Here is a 26,466-nt window from a genome sequence, read left to right as displayed (position 1 = left end):
TGGCTACCTATACTGGGGGAGCTCTCTGGCTACCTATACTGGGGAGCTCTCTGGCTACCTATACTGGGGGAGCTCTCTGGCTACCTATACTGGGGGCTCTCTGGCTACCTATACTGGGGGCTCTCTGGCTACCTATACTGGGGGAGCTCTCTGGCTACCTATACTGGGGGCTCTCTGGCTACCTATACTGGGGGCTCTCTGGCTACCTATACTGGGGGAGCTCTCTGGCTACCTATACTGGGGAGCTCTCTGGCTACCTATACTGGGGGCTCTCTGGCTACCTATACTGGGGGAGCTCTATGGCTACCTATACTGGGGGCTCTCTGGCTACCTATACTGGGGAGCTCTCTTGCTACCTATACTGGGGGCTCTCTGGCTACCTATACTGGGGAGCTCTCTGGCTACCTATACTGGAGGAGCTCTCTGGCTACCTATACTGGGGGAGCTCTCTGGCTACCTATACTGGGGGAGCTCTCTGGCTACCTATACTGGGGGAGCTCTCTGGCTACCTATACTGGAGGAGCTCTCTGGCTACCTATACTGGGGAGCTCTCTGGCTACCTATACTGGGGAGCTCTCTGGCTACCTATACTGGGGAGTTCTCTGGCTACCTATACTGGGGAGCTCTCTGGCTACCTAAACTGGGTGGCTCTCTGGCTACCTATACTGGGGGAACTCTCTGGCTACCTATACTGGGGAGCTCTCTGGCTACCTATACTGGGGAGCTCTCTGGCTACCTATACTGGGGGGCTCTCTGGCTACCTATACTGGGGAGCTCTCTGGCTACCTATACTTGGGGAGCTATCTGGCTACCTATACTGGGGGAGCTCTATGGCTACCTATACTGGGGAGCAGAGCCGGGACAAGGCCCTTCAGCACCCAAGGCTGAGACACCAAAGTGCGCCCCTCCATCCCTGCCACCCCAGCCGTCACACACTGATTGCTATTAGACTAAGAGGCGCCACAGGGCCCACAACCTCCCCAACACCTTAATATCTAGTTATCTGGCTTGCAGTCACTGTCATGTATCCCCTTTTCTTATTTCTTTCTGCTTCAAACACAATTAGGAATGACAGCTGAATGAATTCTGCGCCCCCTCCTACCCTGCACCCTGAGGCTGGAGCCTCTCCAGCCTATGCCTCGGCCCGGCCGTGCTGGGGAGCTATCTGGCTACCTATACTGGGGAGCTATCTGGCTACCTATACTGGGGTCTCTCTGGCTACCTATACTGGGGGGCTCTCTGGCTACCTATACTCTCTGGCTACCTATAGTGGGGAGCTCTCTGGCTACCTATACTGGGGAGCTCTCTGGCTACCTATACTGGGGAGCTCTCTGGCTACCTATACTGGGGGCTCTCTGGCTACCTATACTGGGGGAGCTCTATGGCTACCTATACTGGGGGAGCTCTCTGGCTACCTATACTGGGGAGCTCTCTGGCTACCTATACTGGGGGAGCTCTCTGGCTACCTATACTGGGGGAGCTCTCCTGCTACCTATACTGGGGGCTCTCTGGCTACCTATACTGGGGGCTCTCTGGCTACCTATACTGGGGGGGGGGGCTCTCTGGCTACCTATACTGGGGGAGCTCTATGGCTACCTATACTGGGGAGCTCTCTGGCTACCTATACTGGGGAGCTCTCTGGCTACCTATACTGGGGGAGCTCTCTGGCTACCTATACTGGGGAGCTCTTTGGCTACCTATACTGGGGGCTCTTTGGCTACCTATACTGGGGAGCTCTATGGCTACCTATAATGGGGGAGGCGGGAATCTCTGGCTACCTATACTGGGGGAGCTCTCTAGCTACCTATACTGGGGAACTCTATGGCTACCTATACTGGGGAACTCTATGGCTACCTATACTGGGGGCTCTCTGGCTACCTATACTGGGGGGCTCTCTGGCTACCTATACTCTCTGGCTACCTATACTGGGGAGCTCTCTGGCTACCTATACTGGGGAGCTCTCTGGCTACCTATACTGGGGAGCTCTCTGGCTACCTATACTGGGGGCTCTCTGGCTACCTATACTGGGGGAGCTCTATGGCTACCTATACTGGGGGAGCTCTCTGGCTACCTATACTGGGGGAGCTCTCTGGCTACCTATACTGGGGGAGCTCTCCTGCTACCTATACTGGGGGCTCTCTGGCTACCTATACTGGGGGCTCTCTGGCTACCTATACTGGGGGGGCTCTCTGGCTACCTATACTGGGGGAGCTCTATGGCTACCTATACTGAGGGAGCTCTTTGGCTACCTATACTGGGGGAGCTCTCTGGCTACCTATACTGGGGAGCTCTCTGGCTACCTATACTGAGGGAGCTCTCTGGCTACCTATACTGGGGGAGCGCTCTGGCTACCTATACTGGGGGAGCTCTCTGGCTACCTATACTGGGGAGCTCTCTGGCTACCTATACTGGGGGAGCTCTCTGGCTACCTATACTGGGGGCTCTCTGGCTACCTATACTGGGGAGCTCTATGGCTACCTATACTGGGGGCTCTCTGGCTACCTATACTGGGGGAGCTCTCTGGCTACCTATACTGGGGGCTCTCTGGCTACCTATACTGGGGGAACTCTCTTGCTACCTAGACTGGGGGAGCTCTCTGGCTACCTAGACTGGGGAGCTCTATGGCTACCTATACTGGGGAGGCTCTATGGCTACCTATACTGGGGGCTCTCTGGGTACCTATACTGGAGGCTCTCTGGCTACCTATACTGGGGGGCTCTGTGGCTACCTATACTGGGGGAACTCTCTGGCTACCTATACTGGGGGAGCTCTCTGGCTACCTAGACTGGGGAGTTCTCTGGCTACCTATACTGGGGGGGGGGGCTCTCTGGCTACCTATACTGGGGGGGGGGGGGCTCTCTGGAATCTATCCTGGGGTGGCCTTTATGGGCACCTATATTATGGGGGGGGGCCTCTCTGGTGCCAATACTGGTGGGGGGGGATTTCTGGTAGCTATCCTGGGGGATTTATATGGCTACCTATACTGGGGGAGGTGGGAATCTCTGGCTACCTATACTGGGGGATCAGGTATCTATACTGGGAGGATGTTTGGTACCTATCCTGGGGGGAGTCTTATGGCTACCTTTACTGAGGGGGGATCACTGGCTATTCATACTGGGTTGTTCAGGTATCTATACTGGAGGAAATATCTGGTATTTATATTGGGGTGATCTCAGGTACCTATCCTAGAGGGAGCCCTATTGACTACCTTTACTGGGGGATTCTCAGGCTATATGTACATGGGGCTACCTCTGGCTACCAACTCCTGGAGGGTTACTTAACACAGCCTGTGCAAGAGTTCCGGTCAACTTTAATGGCTTAGAAGGAAAAGTTGGACCCCCGCCCCACACACACACACACACAAACCCAGGCACACTGTTGTGACATGGCAGCCAGAGGTTCTCCCCTGTATGTATTTAGAGAGTTTAGGCTGTCTAATTCCCCCTCATCTGTGTCTAATCCCAAATTTTAATTTGATATCTCCCCTGTGTCACCTGACAGCCATGGCAGATAAGCTCATTTGAAAACACAGGATGTTAAAGTGGATCCGAGGTGAACTTTTACTCATTGCATAATTGTGTTCCTTTCCTATTGTTTATAGGGCATTCCTCAAGCCAAATACTTTTTTGTTTTTATACTCTAATTCCCTATAAACTAAACAAGCCCCACCCACAGCTTCTCCAGAGCCTTGGCACTCTGAGCCTTAGTAGCAAGGGATTATGGGAGCTCAGTCTGGGCAGGAGGAGGGGGAGGTATTACTAGCCAGAGATTTCAGAGGCAGAGAGGAGGAGGGAGGAGAAGAGGGAATTTTCACAGGCTGAGTGCTGAATATGCAGATAAGCTTGCCTGTGTGTAATGTTTACAAACAACATGGCTGCTATCATTGTATCACAGGAAGAAATAATCATATTCTGTTGAAGCTGTTTGCAGCTAGATTTTCTGTGTAAACTATCTAAACTGTAGATACAATATATACAGTGGGTTGCAAAAGTATTCAGCCCCCTTGAAGTTTTCCACATTTTGTCACATTACTGCCACAAACATGAATCAATTTTATTGGAATTCCACATGAAAGACCAATACAAAGTGGTGTACATGTGAGAAGTGGAACGAAAATCATACATCACTCCAAACATTTTTTACAAATCAATAACTGCAAAGTGGGGTGTGCGTAATTGACTGAGCGCGCCCAGCCGGGCTGCAGCTCTCTTAAGCTGCTCAAGACCTTGTCTCAGATTTCTACACCTTTAAACCTATTTGTGCTGAAACTGTACCCAAAACACAGAGGAATTCCACCCACCACGACTAAGGCTACAACTACAAAAAACCAGAACAATCGGATTACTTTGGATGGCAGAGATTTAAACTGGATTGAAATCCTCCATGAAACCTACCATTCCTAAACACACCAAGACTTCTAATGCTGGGGATACACGGTACGTTTCTGTACCGTGTATCGACCAGCTGATCCGGCCAGCTGATAATATTCAGCTGGCCCGATCAAGCCACTCGACTCCCGCCCGCTCGATCCCCACCGGCGGACAATGGCAGGGAATCGAGCGCTGATAAGGAAGCGCTGGCGGGGACAAGTGGCAATCGATCCACGCGCACGTGCGGACGAGCGGGGTCTCGGCTGGGGTCGATCCGCCGGCTAATCGGCTGCTGGATCGACCCGTGTATTCCCAGCATAACAGCTTACCTGAAACAAGACCTTCAACCTCTCTGTGATTGCCCTCACTCCACCCTGTGAGTAATCCTTTATCCATTATCCAAGGCATATGCACCAAGCGACTATTTTCCACATTTATTTTATAATTTATCATCTAACTCTAAAACAAGGAACTGTACTTAAAATAAATCTATGATCCAACTCTGTGTAGGAATGAAAGCATTTTGCACAGATCCCCTTTGATCTCAGCAGGACTCCAGAAGTAAAAGATATCTGAACAAGTCTATTGTCTCTAATGTCAACATACAAATACTCATCAAAGGACCTCTGCCTGCCCTTGCAAGAAACAATTACAAATTAACACCTCACTAGATCTCCTCTTAAAATCCTTTGGGATACTCAGGAAAAGCAGAAGAGGGCGGAGAGGCAGTGGATCCAAAAATAAACACCAGGGAAGCAACACCAGACAAAGGATAACAAGTTTGACAGTGAAGTCTAAAACTCATAGCTGTCCCCAGGAAAGCTCAATCACAGCCACACTCTGCAATGCCAGATCGAAAAATAATAAGACTGCAACTATACATGACCTAATAGAGCTCTCTGATTTGACCTTTTTGACCTGGCTTGGGAAACATGCAGGCCCAACTCTTGAAGCAACCGTGCCGTCCAATTATTCAGTCTTGCACTGTGAGAGACAAGTCCGCAAGGGTGGGGGGGTTGCCATATGCTTCAGATGCTCTTTGAACATAAGTCCCCTGGCCATAGGCCCCACTGAAACCTTTGAATGTCTTGCAGCCCAAACTGTCAGCAGAGATAAACATCAACATATTGCTCATATACCGCCCCCCAGAAAATGGTCCAGCCTTTCTTAAAGAAATCTCTGAACTCTTATCCTGCCTTACAGTGGAACACCCTAGATGGATCATCCTGGGAGATTTCAATGCATGGGTGGATGATCACGACTCCCAGCTAGGAAGTGAACTACTTCTCATAATGAGTGAACTGGGTTTCTCTCAGGCTGTCAACCTCCCCACCCACAAGAAAGGGCACATCCTGGATCTTATATTTCATTCCGGACTTTTAATATCACACATGGATATAAACCCAGTGGTATGGTCAGACCACCACACCATCCACTTCTCTCTGACAGCACCAGCGATAAAACACAGAGGGAAAGAACTCATAAAATACCGTTCACTGAAAGATGTCTCACCCCAGCACATTCAGAATATCCTCAACTTCGACGCATTAACCAATCATTGCGCAGACCCAGACTCCATGGTCCTGATGTACAACCATGCAGTGTCATCTGCCTATGACGCCCTTGCTCCAGTTCGCATTAAACGGTCTACACCACTTCACCATGCACGGTGGTTTGACAGCTCACTAAAGGACATAAAGAAAGAAGTGCGCAGACTAGAAAGGAAGTGGCGAAAATCTCAGAATTCAAAAGATAAACACACCCTTGTCTCTCACCTGGAAAGCTACCAAAATGCGATCACCAAGAAAAAATCCTCCTACCTATCACAGGAGATCGCAAACAGGCCAACAGGCCAGCCCAACTATTTCGCACAGTTGATAGACTATGTAATCCATCCTGTCTAAAACCCACTATAACTCCCTCAAAGGAGCTATGTGAGAAATTTGCCTGCTACTTTGCTGGCAAAGTATCCTCTATTCAGTCTCTCATTCAGTCCACAGCACCTAAGACTTATTCAACTCCTGGAAATAGTTGCAAAAACAACCTAACACCCTGGACTGACTTCAAAAAAAGTATTAGTGAGGAAGAGATCTCAGACATCCTCCGTCGCCTCCGCCAGACAACCTGCGACCTGGAACAACTAAACATATGCTGAAATGCCCTGACCTGCTTGGTCTAGCATTTCACAAAATAGTAAATTGCTCTCTGCAAGCAGGGAGGTTTCCTATCTCTCTAAAAGAAGGAATCATTAAGCGTCTTCTTAAAAAACCTTCCATGGATCCAGATGCAATGAGCAGCTACAGACCTGTCTCCAACCTCCCCTTCTTAGGTAAAGTTATTGAAAAGGCTGTCTATCTGCTACTTGAAACCAGGCTGTCAGTAAACAACATCCTGGACCCTCTACAATCTGGCTTTAAGAAACACCACAGCTGTGAAACAGCCCCCATCCAAGTCTGCAAGGGTCTGCTCATGGCAAGGGACAGAGGGGAATGCTCCATCCTAATCCTGTTGGATCTCTCAGCGGCTTTTTTCGTTTAACACAAAATTTTTATTAAGTGAATTCACAAAGCATAAACAGCTAGATCAAAAACATTGAGTGATCATTATACATATGTAGATATATACACATATACAGGATTCTGTAAGCAGAAGAGGTACATATATATCAGAGGTTATGACATTTTATCGTCCTTCTAACAATGTCGGTTTCTATTTGTACCTTGGTGCTATAAACAGCCTTAAGGAGTATTATTAAGATTGTAAGGCAAAAGAGAAGGAGGTATATATTGAGAGAAAAATAAAACTTAAAAAGAATAAGGAGAAAAATAGAACTAGGAGGAAGAGGTCTATTTGCGTGGGTCTGTCTTTCCGTTTAGTAGTTGGTGTTTAAGGTATAGTTTCCTCAGGTCCCTGTTACCATTCAAACTTCCAATTCAATCATGGGGGCATATAGTTCAAGAAATATGTTTCCCATGGATCCCATATTTTATCATAGGTGGTTTCTGAATCTCGTAATAGAGCTGTTAAAAACTCCATTAGCTTGGTCCATCTGATTTTAGCCATAATCTCGGGTGTTGTGGGACTACAAAGACTGCGCCAGTTGGAGGCCAGAGAGAGTCTAGTGGCCGTGAGAATATGAGTTATTAGTCTCATGGTATATTTTTTGACTTTAGGGATAGGTTTGCCTAACAGCATATATATAGGATCTATGGGAATATGTATACCTGTTACTTTTAAGATCAGAGTCTGGATATCTATCCATAGAGGTTGAATAGCTGGGCAAGACCAGAAGATATGCTCCAGGGAACCTATGTGACCACACTCCCTCCAACAGGTGTTAGACACATCATGATAAATTTTAGCTAATACTTCAGGAGTTCTATACCATCTGAATAATATTTTATAAATATTTTCTTTCACTTGTGTGCACATAGAGGTGTGTTTAGCGTTTTCCCAGATAGAGGACCAGTCTTCTAGACTTATAGTTTGGTTCAGAGCTTGTTCCCATTTTGTCATATATGAGTGATTAGGTTTTGCAGAACCGGATTTATCAAGAAGCAAGACATAAATTGCTGATATAAGGCCTTTTTGATGCCCTTTATAATCACATAGACGTTCAAATGGAGTGTAAGTAGGTATAGGGTTATTGTCCTTGGGAAGGGATTTCAAAAAATGGTAAATTTGATTGTATTCCATAGTGAGCTTAGTTGTGAATCGTACTTTCTCCTCTATTGCTTCTTTAGTTACAATTTTTCCTGTTCGTATGTCAGTCCAATTGCTAAGTTTAGTATATTGAAGGGTGAACCATCTGCCCATAAAATCCTCTGCCATACCTGGGATAAAGGCTGGGTTTCCTAGTATAGGGTAAAGTGGGGATAAGGGGGATCTAAGGTTGGCAGTTTTTGCGGTTGCCCGCCATATTTGCAGAGTGAATTTAATAGTAGGGAGTAATTGAGCAGTAGGGATCTTTGGCGGGGTCTGGGGCCAGATTAGAGCTGGTAATGATATTGGGAAAATACTCATTGCTTCAATAAAGCCCCATTTAGTGAATGTTTTGAGATCAGACCATTCAGAAAGTTGTCTTAAATGTGCCGCTTGGTAGTATAGTTTTAAGTTGGGTAATCCCAGGCCTCCTTGTTCCCTGGATGCCATTAAAATAGTGGATTTAATTCTGGGTTTGGAGTTATTCCAAACAAATTTTAAGAAAGCACGTTGTAATATTTTAAACTGTAAGGGTGGTATTTGAATGGGGAGGGTCTCAAATAAATATAATAATCGTGGCAGGACATTCATTTTGAGGGAGTATATTCTGCCAATCCATGATATTTTATATGCCGTCCATTTGTGTAGGTCTGAGAGTATAGATTGGATCAGAGACGGATAGTTTGCTTTATATAATGTAGAATAAGTTTGAGTCAGGTGAATACCCAGGTATTTGATAGCATGTGTCTTCCAGTTATAATGAAAAGTGTTTTGTAGGGTTTCGAGTAGGTTTTGTGGGATCTTAATAGGTAGTGCCTCAGTTTTTTCCTGATTGAGTTTAAAGCCTGAGATGGACTCAAAGTTCCGTAGTATAGTATGTAGGACAGGAAGTGTAGTGAGCGGCTGAGTCAGGGTTAGAAGGATGTCATCCGCGAAAAGCGAAATTTTATAATCTCGAGTTCCTTGCCTAACGCCCACAATATCCGGGTTCTGTCGTATTGCACAAGCGAGTGGCTCTATACTAAGGGCGAATAATAGAGGGGAGAGGGGACATCCTTGCCGTGTACCGTTGAGGATGGGGAAGGGTGTTGGGGACGCAAAAGGTAATTTTACTGAGGTGGATGGAGAGGAATAGAGGAATCGTATTAGAGTTAGAAAGGGTCCATCGAACCCCTGATGTTCCATAACTCTGAATAGGAATGGCCAAGATAGTCTGTCAAAAGCCTTCTCTGCATCTAGACTCAGAAGCAGAGAAGGCTCTTTAGATCTATTCATTAGTTCTATCAAATTGATTGCCTTCCTTGTATTATCTCCTGCTTGTCGGCCCATTATAAAACCAACCTGGTCATTATTGATTAGGGATGTGAGGATTGGATTTAAGCGATTAGCTAGAACTTTAGTGATTATTTTAAGATCCGCATTAAGAAGTGATATTGGGCGGTAGCTTTGTGGAAGTTGTGGGTCCTTCCCTTCCTTAGGGATCATGGTGATTAGGGAGCTTAAAAATGAGTTGGGGGCAATTTTCCCTTCCATAAGTGTGTTAGCTAAGAGGGTCAGATAGGGAGCTAAGATGAATTTAAACTTTTTGTAGTAGGAATATGGTAGGCCATCAGGGCCAGGGGCCTTAGAAGAAGGTAAGAATTTGATTACATCTAGGACTTCTTTAGTTGTTATAGGGGAATTTAGAAGCTGGACGTTATCTTCCGTTAATTTTGGTAGAGGTAGTTGATTTAGGAACTCGTCTATTTTAAGCATATGTGTAGGATGGTGGAGTGGTTGGGGGAGGTTATAGAGTTGCTGATAGTATTCTGTGAAAATTTGGGCAACTTTCTGAGGATGAAAGTGTGTGGTTCCTTGAGGATCTTTAATGGAGTAAATGAGTTGTTGGGATGATTTTGGATTTAATTTTCTAGCGAGAATGGTGTGGGGTTTATTGCCTCTTTCAAAAAAGAGTTGTCTGGTCCATCTCAGGCTTTTTTCTAATTGTGTGGATTGGAGGGCTTGGATGTCTTGTTTTATAGTGTGTAGAGTGGTGTAGTGCGTCTGGGAGGGATCATCTTTATAAAGGTTTTGTGCCTGTTTAAGTTTTGAGTGAAGAGTTAAGAGTTTGAATGACGCTGCTTTTTTACGTTTAGTAGCTTCCGAGATGAATAGTCCCCTGATAAAAGCTTTATGAGCTTCCCAGAGAGTCCCTACCGAGGAAACAGAGCCCTTATTTATGTCAAAGTAGGATTGCAGATCATTTGTTAGTCTTGAAAAAAGTTCCTTATCTTGTAGTAGAGTTTCATTTAACCGCCAAAAATTCGGTTTATGACTATGGGAGAATAGGTCAATCTCTACAGTAACAGCTTGATGGTCCGACCATGCGATTGGTTGTATTTCAGCTTCCTTCAATAAAGGTAATATAGAGGCTGTTGAAAACAGGTAGTCTAGTCTGGAGTGGGATGCATGTGGTGGAGAGAAAAAGGTATATTCTATAGAGGTGGGATTGGATATCCGCCATAGGTCTAATAGTCTATATTGTCTCAGTAGTGTTCTGAATTTACGAGAATTACGATTGTGGAAGGATGTAGTGGTCTTGTTAGGAGGGATATATCGGTCTTTTATGTCAGAGAAAGCTAGGTTAAAATCTCCCCCTATCAGTAGAGTGCCCTTAGTGACTTTAAATAGTTTCCTAAGAAAGGTTGTTAGAAACGGTATTTGGTCCTGATTGGGGACGTATACGTTAGCCAAAGTGATAGGTTTACCTAATAAGGAACCAATTAGGATTAGATAACGCCCTTTGGGGTCTGCGACAGTCGTAGAGATCTGTAGAGGGAGTGTTTTTTTATAAAGTATAGCTACCCCTGCTTTCTTTTTGGGACCTGAGGCTAAACACACCTCAGAATATAGCTTGTTATAGAGACGAGGCAGATCTTTTTTGCATATATGAGTCTCTTGTATGAAAGCCAAATCAATATTTAGTCTTCGTAAATCTTTAAACAGAGAGAACCTCTTCTGAGGTGTGTTTAGTCCTTTGGTGTTTAAGGTCAGAAAGTTAACCATTATCAAAGATGATGTGAGCGTTTGCATATATTCCTAAGACAGACCCAATAGACCTAAAAACGATACCTAATATAGATGGAGAGGTAACAATAATAAGGAAAGCAAAACTAAAAACATATATAATAATCTGAACATTAATCTGGCAGAACATGCCACTGTTATTATAGTGGTCTGTTGTAGGGGCAACATAAAACTGTTGCCTATATGGAGACCTCCCCAAGTTGGTCACTCGTAGAAACGAATGATCAAATTGAGAAAAGGTCCCCCGGAGGTACATGAGGAGTCTCAGGAGAAGGCAAATAACAATCAACATAGTAAACAGAGTGTGGTATATTAGTGAGAGAAACCGGTCTCCACCGCCAGCTTTGGGAGTGTATTCAGTTCGCTTCTATGGTTAAGAGGCAGCTAATCGAATAAAGCTTAACAGTTAGAGAGGGGGAGAACAGATAAGCTGGTTATGTGAAGTGGGCAGGCAGTTTGAGGGCAATATCCTGTCTCCGTAGGAGACGCAGAAAGTTATGTTAAGGCCCATGCTCAGGTTCCAGATGGTTGGTCTTCCATATTGTCAGCTCTGTCAGGGTAGGTAATACTGCGGATCGGACCTTTCGACCATTCTGAGATATGTCGCATCTTCCGTGGGGGTGATGACATAGGTGACGAGCGGGACGCAGGTGTAGATGTGTTAGGGAGTTTAAGTCCCATTTGTTTAAGAAATAAAGGTGCATCGTCAAAATCAGATAAAGTGAGGGTCAGGCCCTGTTTGTTTACAATCAGTCGGAAAGGAAAACCCCATTTGTATGGGATATTGGCATCCCTGAGTAGCTGCGTAACTGGTCTAAGAGCTCTGCGTTTAGCCAGTGTTATTAATGATAAATCGTTGTATATAGCTATATCGTCTCCTTTAAATGAAATGGTGGTTGTATTTCTAAGAGCTCTAAACAGGGCGTCTTTGGCCTCATAGTAGTGCAGTTTCGCGATAATGTCTTTGGGTCTTGAAGTACCAGGGCGCCGTTCACCTAAAGATCTGTGGGCTCTATCAATCCTCCACATTTCTTCTGGCATATCAGGCAGAATAGTATGGAACAGTTCTTTCAAGTGGGTCACAATGTGTTCACTTTTTAAGGACATGGATACCCCTTTAATGCGTACATTTTGTCTCCGCTCTCTGTTTTCCATGTCTTCTTGTGCTGTGCGTATTGATTTTATGTCAGACTGCATGAGTTGCTGCTCCTCAGCTAGGTCAGCTTGTTTAACAGTTAGAGCATCCATCTTGTCTTCTAATGCCTGAGTGCGCTCCCCCAGCCCTGATATGTCTGCCCGGAGCTCCTGCACAGCAGATAGTATAACATTTTGTAGGGAGTCATGGAGGCTGTGGTAGTGTCTGTTTAATGTTTGCTCCAGCAGGTCTGCTGTGAGAGGCTGCGTGTTCCCCCCTGCACTTGCCTGGTCAGAGAGCTGAGAGTCCTGTAGAGCTGCGTGGCCGGCGCCATCTTGGCTGGGAGGGGGGCGCAGGAACTTTTCCATGGTGCCCGCTGCAGAGGTGTTTTTCTGGGCCCCTTTGCCTGTCATAGGCTGCGGAGAAGGATGCGGAGGTCGTCCCGTGCAAAGCCGCCCGTTTGTGAGGCTGGGTAAGCGGAGGGAATCGCTGCTGGCGGCGGTGGAATACGGAGCTCCTCTCCTATGCGGCCATCTCCCGCGGCTCGCGCATGCGCCTCCCCTCTCAGCGGCTTTTGATACAGTTGACCATGAAATCCTGCTTAACAGACTGCAGGAGTACTGTGACATCAGTGGATCAGTCCTCCAGTGGTTCAGATCATTCCTGACTGACAGAACACAGAGATTATCCCTAGGACCTATAATGTCCAAACCTGCACCTCTACAATTCGGAGTGCCACAAGGATCAATCCTATCCCCTCTGCCGTTTGCAATCTACATGTTGCCACTCGGTACACTTATCCAACGACATGGCCTGACGTACCACTGCTACGCCGATGACACACAGCTATACCTGTCCTTCAAACCTGGTGGAACAGACCCTACTCCAAAAATAAACTCTTGCTTAGCTGAGCTACAGGCATGGATGAATGATAACTGGTTGAAACTGAATGCTGACAAAACTGAGGTCCTTTTTGTCGAATAAAACCAGCGCTCGCCATCAAAACAGCTCTATCCTAAAGCAACACCAATCAGGATTGGGAATTCAGACATAAACAGCTCCAACCTTGTGCGCAGCCTTGGCGTACTAATCGATGGGGAATTGAGTTTCAGAAACCAAATTTCATCTGTAGTTAAATCTTCCTACTTTCTTCTGAAGAACATTGCAAAGATTAAACATCTGATTCCCCCAGAGGATCTCCCAACCCTAGTTCACGCCTTCGTCACATCACGGCTGGACTACTGCAATGCCCTTTATGCTGGCCTCCCCAAAAAGGACCTGTGTCGCCTGCAATTAGTGCAGAATGCTGCTGCCAGATTGCTAACAAACCAGCCTCGCCACTGTCACATTGCACCGATCCTTCGCTCACTGCACTGGCTACCAGTAGAATGGAGAATACTCTTCAAGATTGGACTGCTGACATTCAAATCCCTGCACAATCTGGGCCCTGGATACATGAAGGACTTGCTGAAGCTGCACCACACCTCTCACAACCTCAGATCAGCAAGTTCTATAAACTTGATCACTCCCAGAGTGCACCTCAAAAAATCTGGAGATAGAGCCTTCTGTCATGCTGCCCCTACTCTTTGGAACTCCCTGCCACACCAAGTAAAGACAGCACCATCCCTGGAGCTATTCAAATCCACCTGTTTAGCCTGGCATTTCCGGACTTATAAAAAACTTCCTCTGTACCACGATGGTCTGAGCCATGCTTATGCGCTTTGAGTCCTACGGGAGAAAAGCGCTTTACAAATGTTATTTGTTGTTGTTGTTATTCAGCCCCCTTTGGTCTGAGTGCAGTCAGTTGCCCATAGACATTGCCTGATGAGTGCTAATGATTAAATAGAGTGCACCTGTGTGTAATCTAATGTCAGTACAAATACAGCTGCTCTGTGATGACCTCAGAGGTTGTCTAAGAGAATCTTGGGAGCAACAACACCATGAAGCCCAAAGAACACACCAGAAAGGTCAGGGATAAAGTTATTGAGAAATTTAAAGCAGGCTTAGGCTACAAAAAGATTTCCATGTATGATTTTGGTTCCACTTCTCACGTGTACAGCACTTTGTGTTGGTCTTTCACGTGGAATTCCAATAAAATTGATTCATGTTTGTGGCAGTAATGTGACAAAATGTGGAAAACTTCAAGGGGGCCGAATACTTTTGCAACCCACTGTATATGAGGATGTAAGTAGTAATTATTCATAGTACACAACCAATTCATTATATCATATATTTTTTTTTTCGCTTCAGTGTCTCTTTAACTATTTCCTACTGAAAACTTACACTATTTGTTCTTGTCCTTAATTGTTTACAAGTGACCTAACCTGCTAATTATTTCCTTTCAATGTATATAAAGTATGACGCAATTGACATATTTTCTGAGAAATTATCCAGTATATACTGTTATGTAATATTCTGTTATTCTTTCAATAAAAAATATTGTGGAGAAAAAAAAAAGTAAATAGAAATAAGCAGTGCTGACTAGAGATGTCGCGAACCTCCGATTTTGGGTCCGTGGACGCGAACTTTCGCAAAAGTCTGCGAACAGGTGGTCCGCCATAGACCTTAATGGCAGGCGAACGCCCGCCGCCTTTAACGGTTAATAGCTAAGCCCCCTTACATGCTAGAAATACCAAATTTCCAGGATACATGGAGGGGGACAGTGACGTGGGGACCGGCGGTGTGTGGCGGCAGTTGTGCAGGTCAGCGGAGATCTTCAATCAAGGTCGCAAGATGAGAGAATATTGGCGTGGGCTAATTTCCGAGGATATTGGCGTGGTAACATTTTCTTAAAGGTACAGGTAAGTATTTCTGGTTAATTAAGATTAAAAAAGGACTTTTTTCATTGTTGTGTTTTTATTTCATTTAACCCTTTATGGAAATAGGTAAGGCGTACTTTGTACCCCTATACTCATTTCTCCTGGGAGCCCCCCTCCCAGGAGAAATGAGGCAGGCATCTGGGGTCCCCTTCTTAAAGTGGACTCCCATATGCCACCATGAACCCCCCCCCCCCTGGGAGTCGTCACCCCCACCTCCTCCTGGGGCACCGGAGGTGGGGAGGAGCCCCTTGTCCATGGATTGGACAAGGGCTCCGGGGGGAGGGGGAGGCTTGGCCACTAGGGATGCTCATTCGGATTCCGCAGAAATGCAATTTCCGAAATTCCGATCGGAAATTGCATTTCCGCATCGGAATGCGGAAATCGGTAATGCAAGCGCGGTATGCGGATTTCCGCCGGAAATCGCAGAAATTTCCACCGGAAATCGTGGAAATTCCACCCGACTTTAACATCGATTTTCTCAAAAACAATAAGGTCTTTTTGAAAACTTTTTTTGCATCTTGTTCACAAGATTCAGTTTAATAAACCCTGACAATTTGGTGTTTCTAGGACTTACAGGGGCTTTGCTATTAACCGCTAAAGTCAGCTGATTTTTACTGTAATGTAAAATGCAGAAAATCTGCATCTGTCAAAAAGACCTTATAGTTTTTGAGAAAATCTATGTTAAATGTTAAATGTTATGTGGAATTTCCATGATTTCCGGCGGAAATTCCGCATTGTAATGCGGAAATTGGTAGCGGAAAGCGGAATCGGTAATTGGCAATGGCGGAATGCGGATTTACCGCGGAATCGGAAATTGGCATTTCCGACCATCCCTATTGGCCACCCCTCTCCCCGGAGCCCCCCATACAATGGAGCACCTCCATATAACCTGCAAATTTCGTGTTTCTGGCACTCAAGGGGGCTTTGCCATTAACCGCTAAAGTCGGCGGGATTTAAATTTTCCCATGGTCAGAAGAAGAACTTTAAAATCGATTTTTCTCAAAAACAATAAGGTATTTACAAAAAAATGTTTTCCTCTTGTAGTCACTATCCCCCTCCATATACCCTGCAAATGTGGTGTTTCTAGCACGTAAGGGGGCTTAGCTGTTACCCATTAAAGTCGGCGGACGCTCGCCTGCCATTAAAGTCTATGGGAAAAATGCGAACACAATTTTTTTTCAAACTAATTCCACGCCCCGCTGCTGACGTAAACAGCTGAAGTTTGCGCAAACTACCCGCCGGGTGAACCGGTCGGGCCATCTCTATTGCTGACTTGTTTACAAAAAGCATAATATTTGCTTGGTTCTAAGTACTAAAATGATACAATTATTTTAGAAACACTTTCCCAGCACAAAAGGCTAAGGAGTTCCTTGTTGTTACCTTCCTAAGCAAATATTCTTCCTATTCCGGGTACAGGAAACTGCTGTTAAGCTCTGCCCCCAAAATTGCCACAACCCCCAATCCACAGCGAAGCTCTGCCCAACCCATGAGGTGATTCCTCCTGTGTAGATGGAGAGGTGCATTACATCTCCCCTTACAGTGCACACTCTGCATGATGGGGGGACCCTCTCTTACTCAACATAAACTCAGGGCCCGTCATGGGAAAGTGCAATAGTGAAAGTGCTAAGGTGCAAACAGACATTATAAATAATCACAATAAATGAGACATAGCAAGTACAGTAGGCTAAGATTACATCTGCTGCTACTTTCAGCCTGCACGCTATATGTCTCAGTTCTGGTGATTATTTATAATGTTTGTTTGCACTTTCCCTTGAAAAAGCTTCTTCATGAAGTGAAACATGTTGGGTTTATATGGTGGTAGGTGTAAATATTTATTATCTTGGGATGTTTGTGGAGTTCGGATTTTATTCCTACTAATATGCAATTACTACGGTCCCAACATCATTAGCAAGTTTTGTTGACAATAATTATGTGCCAGCCTTTTGGAAAACCCTTTTAATGTAATTATTAAAAGTTAAGTGTTATTAGTCCACTTACAAGGAATTATCTGTGTTTGAACTGTTTGACTCAGGCTTTGTGCTATTTCTATGCTAGAAACATGAGCCAGATGTGTTGAGAAGAACAGTGGGGACAAGAGAAAAAGAGAGAACACCAAGAGCCCAATATAGTGTAGTATGCACTGGTAAGGTATAATTGATAGAGTAATAATATTAGTTTAATACTCACAAACCAGGGTTACCATTAGGCAACCACTGTCACAGCAGGTGGGGAGATTGTCCTGACCCCAGTCAGGAATAAGAAGTCGCTCTCTGTAGTAGCAGAAGAAGGAAGGGTACAACCCTCCACCAAGGGTGGACTTGATGTAGATAATAGGATAACAGAGGCGCCAATAGGATAAAAAACACTAAAAGATCTTACAAACCCATCTTGGTAATAGAGGAGGCAGTGGTGGACTCACCCCCTCCAAGCAGAACACACGACTGTGGATTTTCAGTCAAAACAATTTTATTGGATACTCCAAATAAAGTGCAACGCGTTTCACGGGATACAAACCCGCTTCATCAGGCAATAACAAATAGGAGTAAACAGCATCTGCCAGTATTATCAACACTGAAAACGCGTTGCACTTTTTTTGGCGTATCCAATAAAATTGTTTTGACTGAAAATTCACAGTCGTGTGTTCTGCTTGGAGGAGGTGAGGCCACCACTGCTTCCTCTATTACCAAGATGGGTTTTTAAGTTCTTTTAGTGTTTTTTTATCCTGTTGGCGCCTCTGTTATCCTAGTGGGAACAATAGGATTTTTTTTTTAAAGACTTTATAGTTTTTGAGAATTTTTTTTTAAAGTGTCAAAGGAAAAATTTATATATTTAAATGCGGTAAATACATTAACTGTCATTTACCACATTTAAATGCACTCTTTTTTCCATTGAAACTTTACAATTGATTTTCTCAAAAACTATAAGGTCTTTTTGAAAAAAAAAAATGTTTTTCTCTTGTTCGCACTGTTCTTCTTAACATATCTGGCAAATTTGTGTTTCTAGCATGTTAGAGGGCTTTGATATTAACCGCTAAAGTTGGCGGGTTTTTAATCACAAATTACGACTAGTGATCACGAGTCGGGTAACGAGTGCATTCGTGATCGCAAAAAAAAAACAAAAAAAACTCATGGTCACGAGGTCATAACAAGCAACCCTGGCCATATGATGACTCACTCTGCTGCCGCTGGAAATTCCGGTGGGTAAAATACTCGTTACTCGGTGCCGTCCCAGTGCTGAAGTGGCCAGATTCCCAATTTTATCTCAATTTAGTGAATATGCCCCAGTGTGTATCTTTTAATGACCCAGTGTGGGGGCTGAAGTCCTGGGGGCATCAAAGTCAAGTTTTGCTTAGGGCATTGTCAAATCTAAGACTTTCCATGCTTCCCCAACCCCCCAAAAATAAAACCCCAAAACCTCTTTTTAGTAAGATTTCACTCTTGTCAATTAAAAACTGTTGCCTTGGTTACCATTTAAGCTTACTGACATTGGAACAAGGTTGATCGGATAAAGTGGCAGAAACATTTGTACATCACCAAACTATGGCAACAGGAAATGTGGCACCTGGGGGGTTGGTGGTTAAGGTAAGTCATTAGGAAGGCGAATTGAGCTGGGCATTGCTAAGGTTAGTCATCAGGAAGGGGGTTAGTGCCTGGGGGATGGTTAAGGTAAGCTTTAGGAAGGGGATTTGCTCTAGGAGAAGTTTTTAGGCATAGACAGTAAAGGCCACTGCCTTAAGTGCCATTGTTTCTAGGGCACATAAGGGGCACCTATGCCTGGCTAACCTATACTGGAAGCACCTACCTAGCTAATCTATACTGGGGGCACCTATGCCTGGCTGACCTATACTGGGGCAACTATATGTGGCTACCTATACTGGGGGCACCCATACCTGGCTACCTATACTGGGGGCATCAATACCTGGCTTCCTATACAGGGGGCACCTATAAAAGGCTACCTACCTGCCTACCTATACCAAGGGTTTTATTTTTTTGGTTGCACTGCAGCTATAACGTGTGGTGCAAATTGTCAGATGCTGTGCAATCAATCCAAATTGGATGGGGGTGGGGGGGGGGGGCATCCTCACAAGTATGCTTCAGGCAGCAAAAAGTTTAGAACGGGCCCTGATTGTATCATTGAATGTAATGCCTTGTTGCACCTCTAGGTGGGTGTACTCCAATACAAGTGGAGAGGACTCTATGGTGCCCATACCGGACAGCACTGTAACCATCGGACAGACGGACGGACTCAGCAGCCTGGATGTCAGGAGGATAAATGACTTCTATAGCTGCAGTAAGTTTATTGCTACAGAGCATGCCTCTGACAATAGCAGCACGATAACAGGGCTGCCCACTGTCTGCACAACATCCTAGCATGCCGGGCTTCTCTCTTTCTCTGTGTTATTTTCTCTGTGTAATGATCGCTGCTGCAGCAGCTATTACTGGAAGTAGTAGTGCTGCAGCTCAGGCAGTTCTGATCTATTTCCATGCAAGTTGCATAGCTTTGTCTGTCTTTCCCTGCTGTCAGCTTGTGACTGATTATCATTCACCTGTGTGGGAATCTGCATGTCTGCTCCCATTGGATGACCTCAGTATAAAGATCTGCTTCCTGCAGGGTTTCCTTGGGTTTTCATAGCTTCAGCTTAAGCCTGCCTTGCTGTCGCTTTAGCCCCCGATCGTGTTTCTTGTTATTAAGATACTTTGCTGGTCTTTGCATTATATATTGGTTCATTGCCAATATATATGCATACCAGCACGTTTATTATTTTCCTTGTATTTGTGTTACGTTAATACATCAGTGTCGCTGATGTATACGTACACGAACTGTTTATATCCTGTGTGCAGTTAGTCAGCTTTCCAGCACGTTTTGGTAGGTTGCGCGTACCGTGACCACCCGTGCTGAGGTAGTTACCCTGCTCCTGGTTCTGTTTGTGGATTGCGTTCATCTCTGCGAAGAGATAACGAATCCTTCTGAATCCTGTTCTGTTACTGTTTGTGGATTGCGTTCATCTCTGCGAAGAGATAACGAATACTTCTGAATCCTGTTCTGTTACCGTTTGTGGATTGCGTTCATCTCTGCGAAGAGATAGCAAATCCTTCTGAGTCCTGTTCCCTGTGTTACTCCATTCCTAGTTAGCGTTCCTGCTTATGTCATATATCGGTTCATTGCCGATATATACATATGTTAGTCAGACGTTACAAATAGTTTCATTGATAGCTGTAATTGTAATACGCTAGGAAAACATACTTATTGTATATTTATCTGTGTTACGTTCATCTATCTTAATCCTGCTATTTTCTGACTGTCCTGTCCTGTCTTTGTGAGGCACGCCATCGCCGCATCGCATTGGCTGCCTCATTCCAGTCTGTCTGGTTTTGGACGCTTGCTGTCGCTAAGTAGCCGCTAGCTAGCAAGCGTTCATTCTGTCTACCTGTCCTGATCTCCTCAGTTCTGGTTTATGCGCTCGGCGCTACTTTGCGCTGAGACGTTATAACGAAAGCATTGTTTGTGGCTGTCAGATCTGCACCAGCTCTGTGCGCCACAATCTCCTATTGGAGTCAGTCCTCCCCTCCACTATACTAGGGATAGCCTGTTTCCTGGTGCTAGTGTGTGTACCTCCTCCACGCCAGCTCATGCGTTGCATGCTGACTGTGGAGAATACACCACCAAGCCTAACACTCTCACTGCCACCTAGAGGAGAAACCGGCTGCATAAACAGCCCCGGACTGCGGTAGAATATAGCGGATTGTCTTCGAAAACAATGTACAGGTAGTTTTTTTATTATTCTAAGATCCTTTTTCAAGCAGTAACATATAAACAGGGGAAACATGAAGTTAATCCTATATGTAACGTAAATAGTTCAGGGAAACATCACATAGTGCTCTGTGCGCAAAGATTCCCCTATAGCCGACAGCCAGGGCAGTTCCTGAGTTATAGAGCCCCCAAGTGGAGGGTGTAAAAATTACCCCCCCCCCCATAGCCGACAGCCGGGGCAGTACCTATGTTATAGAGCTCCCAGGGGGGGGTGTAAATTACCCCCCCCCCCCCTAAAGCTGACTGCCTGTTCGTGGGTTATAGAGCTCCCAGGGGAAGGGTGCTATGGTCTCTCCTCTCCTGATGCTATGGACGCTCCTCTCCTGATGCTATGGACGCTCCTCTCCTGATGCTATGGTCTCTCCTCTCCTGATGCTATGGACTCTCCTCTCCTGATGCTATGGTCTATCCTCTCCTGATGCTATGGTCTCTCCTCTCCTGATGCTATGGTCTCTCCTCTCCTGATGTTATGCACTCTCCTCTCCTGATGCTATGGTCTCTCCTCTCCTGATGCTATGGACTCTCCTCTCCTGATGCTATGGACTCTCCTCTCCTGATGCTATGGCTCTCCTCTCCTGATACTATGGTCTCTCCTCTCCTGATGCTATGGTCTCTCCTCTCCTGATGCTATGGACTCTTCTCTCCTGATGCTATGGTCTCTCCTCGCCTGATGCTATGGATGCTCCTCTCCTGATGCTATGGACTCTCCTCTCCTGATGCTATGGACTCTCCTCTCCTGATACTATGGTCTCTCCTCTCCTGATGCTATGGGCTCTCCTCTCCTGATACTATGGATGCTCCTCTCCTGATGCTATGGTCTCTCCTCTCCTGATGCTATGGACTCTCCTCTCCTGATACTATGGTCTCTCCTCTCCTGATGCTATGGTCTCTCCTCGCCTGATGCTATGGATGCTCCTCTCCTGATGCTATGGTCTCTCCTCTCCTGATGCTATGGACTCTCCTCTCCTGATGCTATGGATGCTCCTCTCCTGATGCTATGGACGCTCCTCTCCTGATGCTATGGACTCTCCTCTCCTGATGCTATGGTCTCTCCTCTCCTGATGCTATAGACGCTCCTCTCCTGATGCTATGGTCTCTCCTCTCCTGATGCTATGGTCTCTCCTCTCCTGATGCTATGGTCTCTCCTCGCCTGATGCTATGGTCTCTCCTCTCCTGATGCTATGGACCCTCCTCTCTTGATGCTATGGGCTCTCCTGATGCTATGGTCTCTCCTCTCCTGATGCTATGGACTCTCCTCTCCTGATGCTATGGTCTCTCCTCTCCTGATGCTATGGACTCTCCTCTCCTGATGCTATGGACTCTCCTCTCCTGATGCTATGGACTCTCCTCTCCTGATACTATGGACACTCCTCTCCTGATGCTATGGTCTCTTCTCGCCTGATTCTATGGTCTCTCCTCGCCTGATGCTATGGTCTCTCCTCTCCTGATGCTATGGCCTCTCCTCTCCTGATGCTATGGTCTCTCCTCTCCTAATGCTATGGACTTTCCTCTCCTGATGCTATGGTCTCTCCTCTCCTGATGTTATGGACTCTCCTCTCCTGATACTTTGGACGCTCCTCTCCCGATGCTATGGACTCTCCTCTCCCGATGCTATGGTCTCTCCTCACCTGATGCTATGGACTCTCCTCTCCTGATGCTATGGTCTCTCCTCTCCTGATGTTATGGACTCTCCTCTCCTGATACTATGGACGCTCCTCTCCTGATGCTATGCACTCTCCTCTCCTGATGCTATGCACTCTCCTCTCCTGATGCTATGCACTCTCCTCTCCTGATGCTATGGACTCTCCTCTCCTGATGCTATGGACTCTCCTCTCCTGATGCTATGGACTCTCCTCTCCTGATGCTATGGACTCTCCTCTCCTGATGCTATGGACTCTCCTCTCCTGATGCTATAGTCTCTCTTCTCCTGATGTTATGGACTCTCCTCTCCTGATGTTATGGACTCTCCTCTCTTGATGCTTTGGACTCTCCTCTCCTGATGCTATGGAATCTCCCACCTTCTCTCCTGGTGCTATGGACTCTCCCTCCTCTCCTGATACTATGGACTCTTCTCTCCTGATACTATGGACTCTCCTCTCATGATGCTATGGACTCTCCTCTCGTGATGCTATGGTCTCTCCTCTCCTGATGCTATGGTCTCTCCTCTCCTGATGCTATGGTCTCTCCTCTCCTGATGCTATATATACTCTCCTCTACTGATGGTATGGTCTCTCCTCTCCTGATGCTATATATACTCTCCTCTACTGATGCTATGGACTCTCCTCTCCTGATGCTATGGACTCTCCTCTCCTGATGCTATGGACTCTCCTCTCCGGATGCTATGGGCTCTCCTCTCCTGATGCTATGGACTCTCCTCTCCTGATGCTATGGTCTCCTCTCTCCTGATGCTATGGACTCTCCTCTCCTGATGCTATGGTCTCTCCTCTCCTGATACTATGCACTCTCCTCTCCTGATGCTATGGTCTCTTCTCTCCTGATGCTATGGACTCTCCTCTCCTGATTCTATGGACTCTCCTCTCCTGATTCTATGAACTCTCCTCTCCTGATACTATGCACTCTCCTCTTCTGATACTATGCACTCTCCTCTCCTGATGCTATGGACTCTCCTCTCCTGATGCTATATATACTCTCCTCTCCTGATGCTATGGACTCTCGCTCCTCTTGTGGTGCTATTGACTCTCCATCTTCTACTGATACTATGGACTCTCCTCTCCGTATGCTATAGACTCTCCTCTACTGTTGCTATGGACTCTCCTCTCCTGATGCTATGGGCTCTCCTCTCCTGATACTATGGACTCTCCTCTCCTGATGCTATGGACTCTCCCTTCTCTCCTGGTGCTATTGACTCTCCATCTTCTACTGATACTATGGACTCTCCTCTCCTGATGCTATAGACTCTCCTCTACTGTTGCTATGGACTCTCCTCTTCTGATGCTATGGACTCTCCTCTCATGATGCTATAGACTCTCCTCTCATGATGCTATGGACTCTCCTCTCCTGATGCTATAGACTCTCCTCTCCTGATGCTATGGACTCTCCTCTCCTGATGCTATAGTCTTTCTTCTCCTGATGTTATGCACTCTCCTCTCCTGATGCTATGGACTCTCCTCTCCTGATGCTATGGACTCTCCTCTTCTGATGCTATGGATTCTCCTCTCCTGATGCTATGGACTCTCTTCCCCTGATGTTATGGACTCTCCTCTCCTCTCCTGATGCTATGGACTCTCTTCTCCTGATGCTATAGACTCTCCTCTCCTGATGCTATGGACTCTCTTCTCCTGATGCTATGGACTCTCCTCTCCTGATCCTATGGACTCTCCTCTCCTGATGCTATGCTCTCTCCTCTCCTGATGCTATGGACTCTCCCTCCTCTTCTGATGCTATGGACTCTCCTTCATGATGTTATAAACTCTCCTTTCCTGATGCCATGGACTCTCCTCTCCTGATGTTATGGACTCTCCTCTCTTGATGCTTTGGACTCTCTTCTCCTGATGCCATGAACTCTCCTCTCCTGAAGCTATAGACTCTCCTCTCCTGATGCTTTGGTCTCTCCTCTCCTGATGCTATGGACTCTCCTCTCCTGGAGCTATGAACTCTCCTCTCCTGATGCAATGGAATCCTCTCTCCTGTTGTTATGGACTCTTCTCTCCAGATGCTATGGAGTCTTCTCTCATGATGGTATAGTCTCTCCTCTCCTGATGCTATGGACTCTCCTCTCATGATGCAATGGACTCTGTCCCCTCTCCTGATGCTACTGTCTCTCCTCCCTGATGCTATGGACTCTCCTCTCCTGATGCTATGGTCTCTCCTCTCCTGATGTTTTGGACTTTCCTCTCCTGCTGTTATGGACTCTCCTCTCCTGATGCTATGGACTCTCTCTCCTCTCCTGATGCTATGTACTCTCTCTCCTTTCCTGATGCTAATGACTCTCCCTCCTCTCCTGATGCTATGGACTCTCTGGGGATCAGTAAGTCCATTCCTAACATCTCTCTCTTGATGCAGATCTGTGCAGAACAAAGCTTCTGGGACCCTCTGGTATCTTCTCTTCTGACAATGCTACAGTGTCACCAACAAACAGCGCAGACAACTGCCTGTGGCTTCTCCAGACCCCGGGATATCAGGTACGCTTTTAGTTTGCCACGTTATTCTATATGAGGTTCAATGGCATACTATTCACAAAAATGTGTTTCCCGAGGCTGGACCTGGAGCGCAGAAGTAGTGTTGGGCGAACAGTGTCCGCCACTGTTCGGGTTCTGCAGAACATCACCCTGTTCGGGTGCTGTTCGAGTTCGACCGAACACCTGATGGTGTTCGGCCTTTTAGTTCGGGTTCGCCCGAACTACTCAATGCCCCCCGAACTCAATGCCGTGTTCGCCCGAATACGGACCCCCTATGGGGTCCCAGGCATAAGGGGGGAGCATGCCCCGATCGCGGGGGGGGGGGGGTCGGAAATTCCCCCCACCCCCTCCGCTAGCGCTCCCCCCTCTGCCCGCTTCCCCATAAAAAAAGTTTGCGGAAAGTTAATAGTACCTGGTGGCTGGCTGGCTGGCAGTGACTAGGAGACGCGTTGAGGCCGGGCAGCGGGCAGTTCAGCGGTAGTACCCTTGTATGCGTCATCACGTAGAGGACGTGAGGTCAGAGAAAGGGCGGAAGTACCACAAGGGTACTACCGCTGAACCGCCCGCTGCCCGGCCTCAACGCGTCTCCTAGTCGGACTCCTCCTCACTCATCTCACCACAGCCAGCCAGCCACCAGGTACTATTAACTTTCCGCAAACTTTTTTTATGGGGAAGCGGGCAGAGGGGGGAGCGCTAGCGGAGGGGGTGGGGAGAATTTCCGACCCCCCCTCCGCGATCGGGGCATGCTCCCCCCTTATGCCTGCGACCCCATAGGGCCCCCAAAAGCGGCATGTTCGGGGGTCCCATTGACTTCCGGGTTCGGGCCGAACATGCCTGAACATCTGGCCCATGTTCGGCAGAATGGACCCGAACCCGAACATCCAGGTGTTCGCCCAACACTACGCAGAAGGTCCACTGATTTATTAAGGAGCACAGAGGACCTTGTTTGTGGGGAAAGTTTAGCTCAACAGGATTTTTAACAATAATGTTTTCATAGCCCATACAGACTTTTTGTAGACAGTTTTTCCCTATGAAACACTCATAGGAACCCCTTGTGGTTGGAGGAGGAGAGGTTTGGCTGTTGGGAGAGGGTTTTGCTTTGTTGGCTGTGATAATGTTGAATAGTCTTCCACCAGGAAGAAGGAGAAGGGGCAGGAATGATCGGCACTGCAATGTACATTTATTCTTCAATAAGTGAGGCACAGTCCGAATGCATAAATACAAAACAGTAGTGCAGCATACATGGACATACCGGTGCTCAGAGGTGTGATGGTGACGGTGGGTGCTGGGCACTGCTCGCCTGACAGCCGTTTTGCACTATTTTGCGCTTATACGGAGGCTGGAGGGCAAACTCCCACTATCCAGGTTTAAATAGGCTCTAAGGACGGCATTAGGCGTGTCTATGCCTGTAAAATCCGCCTACT

The 26,466-nt window shown here is 46.5% G+C and overlaps 2 protein-coding genes across 4 annotated transcripts in view; one reads left to right on the top strand and one right to left on the bottom strand.

Moving 5' to 3' along the window:
* Positions 1 to 26,466, bottom strand: part of LOC137538746 (low choriolytic enzyme-like) — a 1,161,243-nt gene that overhangs the window by 632,126 nt on the left and 502,651 nt on the right. The gene's annotated exons all lie outside the window — the stretch shown is intronic.
* Positions 1 to 26,466, top strand: part of LOC137537974 (astacin-like metalloendopeptidase) — a 192,307-nt gene that overhangs the window by 105,693 nt on the left and 60,148 nt on the right. Inside the window, exons 7-8 of the mRNA XM_068259895.1 lie at positions 19,255 to 19,382; positions 24,927 to 25,045. Of these exons, the coding sequence (XP_068115996.1) occupies positions 19,255 to 19,382; positions 24,927 to 25,045 (247 nt within the window). The remainder of the gene's footprint in view (positions 1 to 19,254; positions 19,383 to 24,926; positions 25,046 to 26,466) is intronic.

The sequence above is a fragment of the Hyperolius riggenbachi genome, chromosome 11 (assembly GCF_040937935.1).
Source record: "Hyperolius riggenbachi isolate aHypRig1 chromosome 11, aHypRig1.pri, whole genome shotgun sequence".
Taxonomy (NCBI): Eukaryota; Metazoa; Chordata; class Amphibia; order Anura; family Hyperoliidae; genus Hyperolius; species Hyperolius riggenbachi.
The sequence above is the reverse complement of the archived record's forward strand: the minus strand, read 5'-3'. Positions and strand labels throughout refer to the sequence as shown.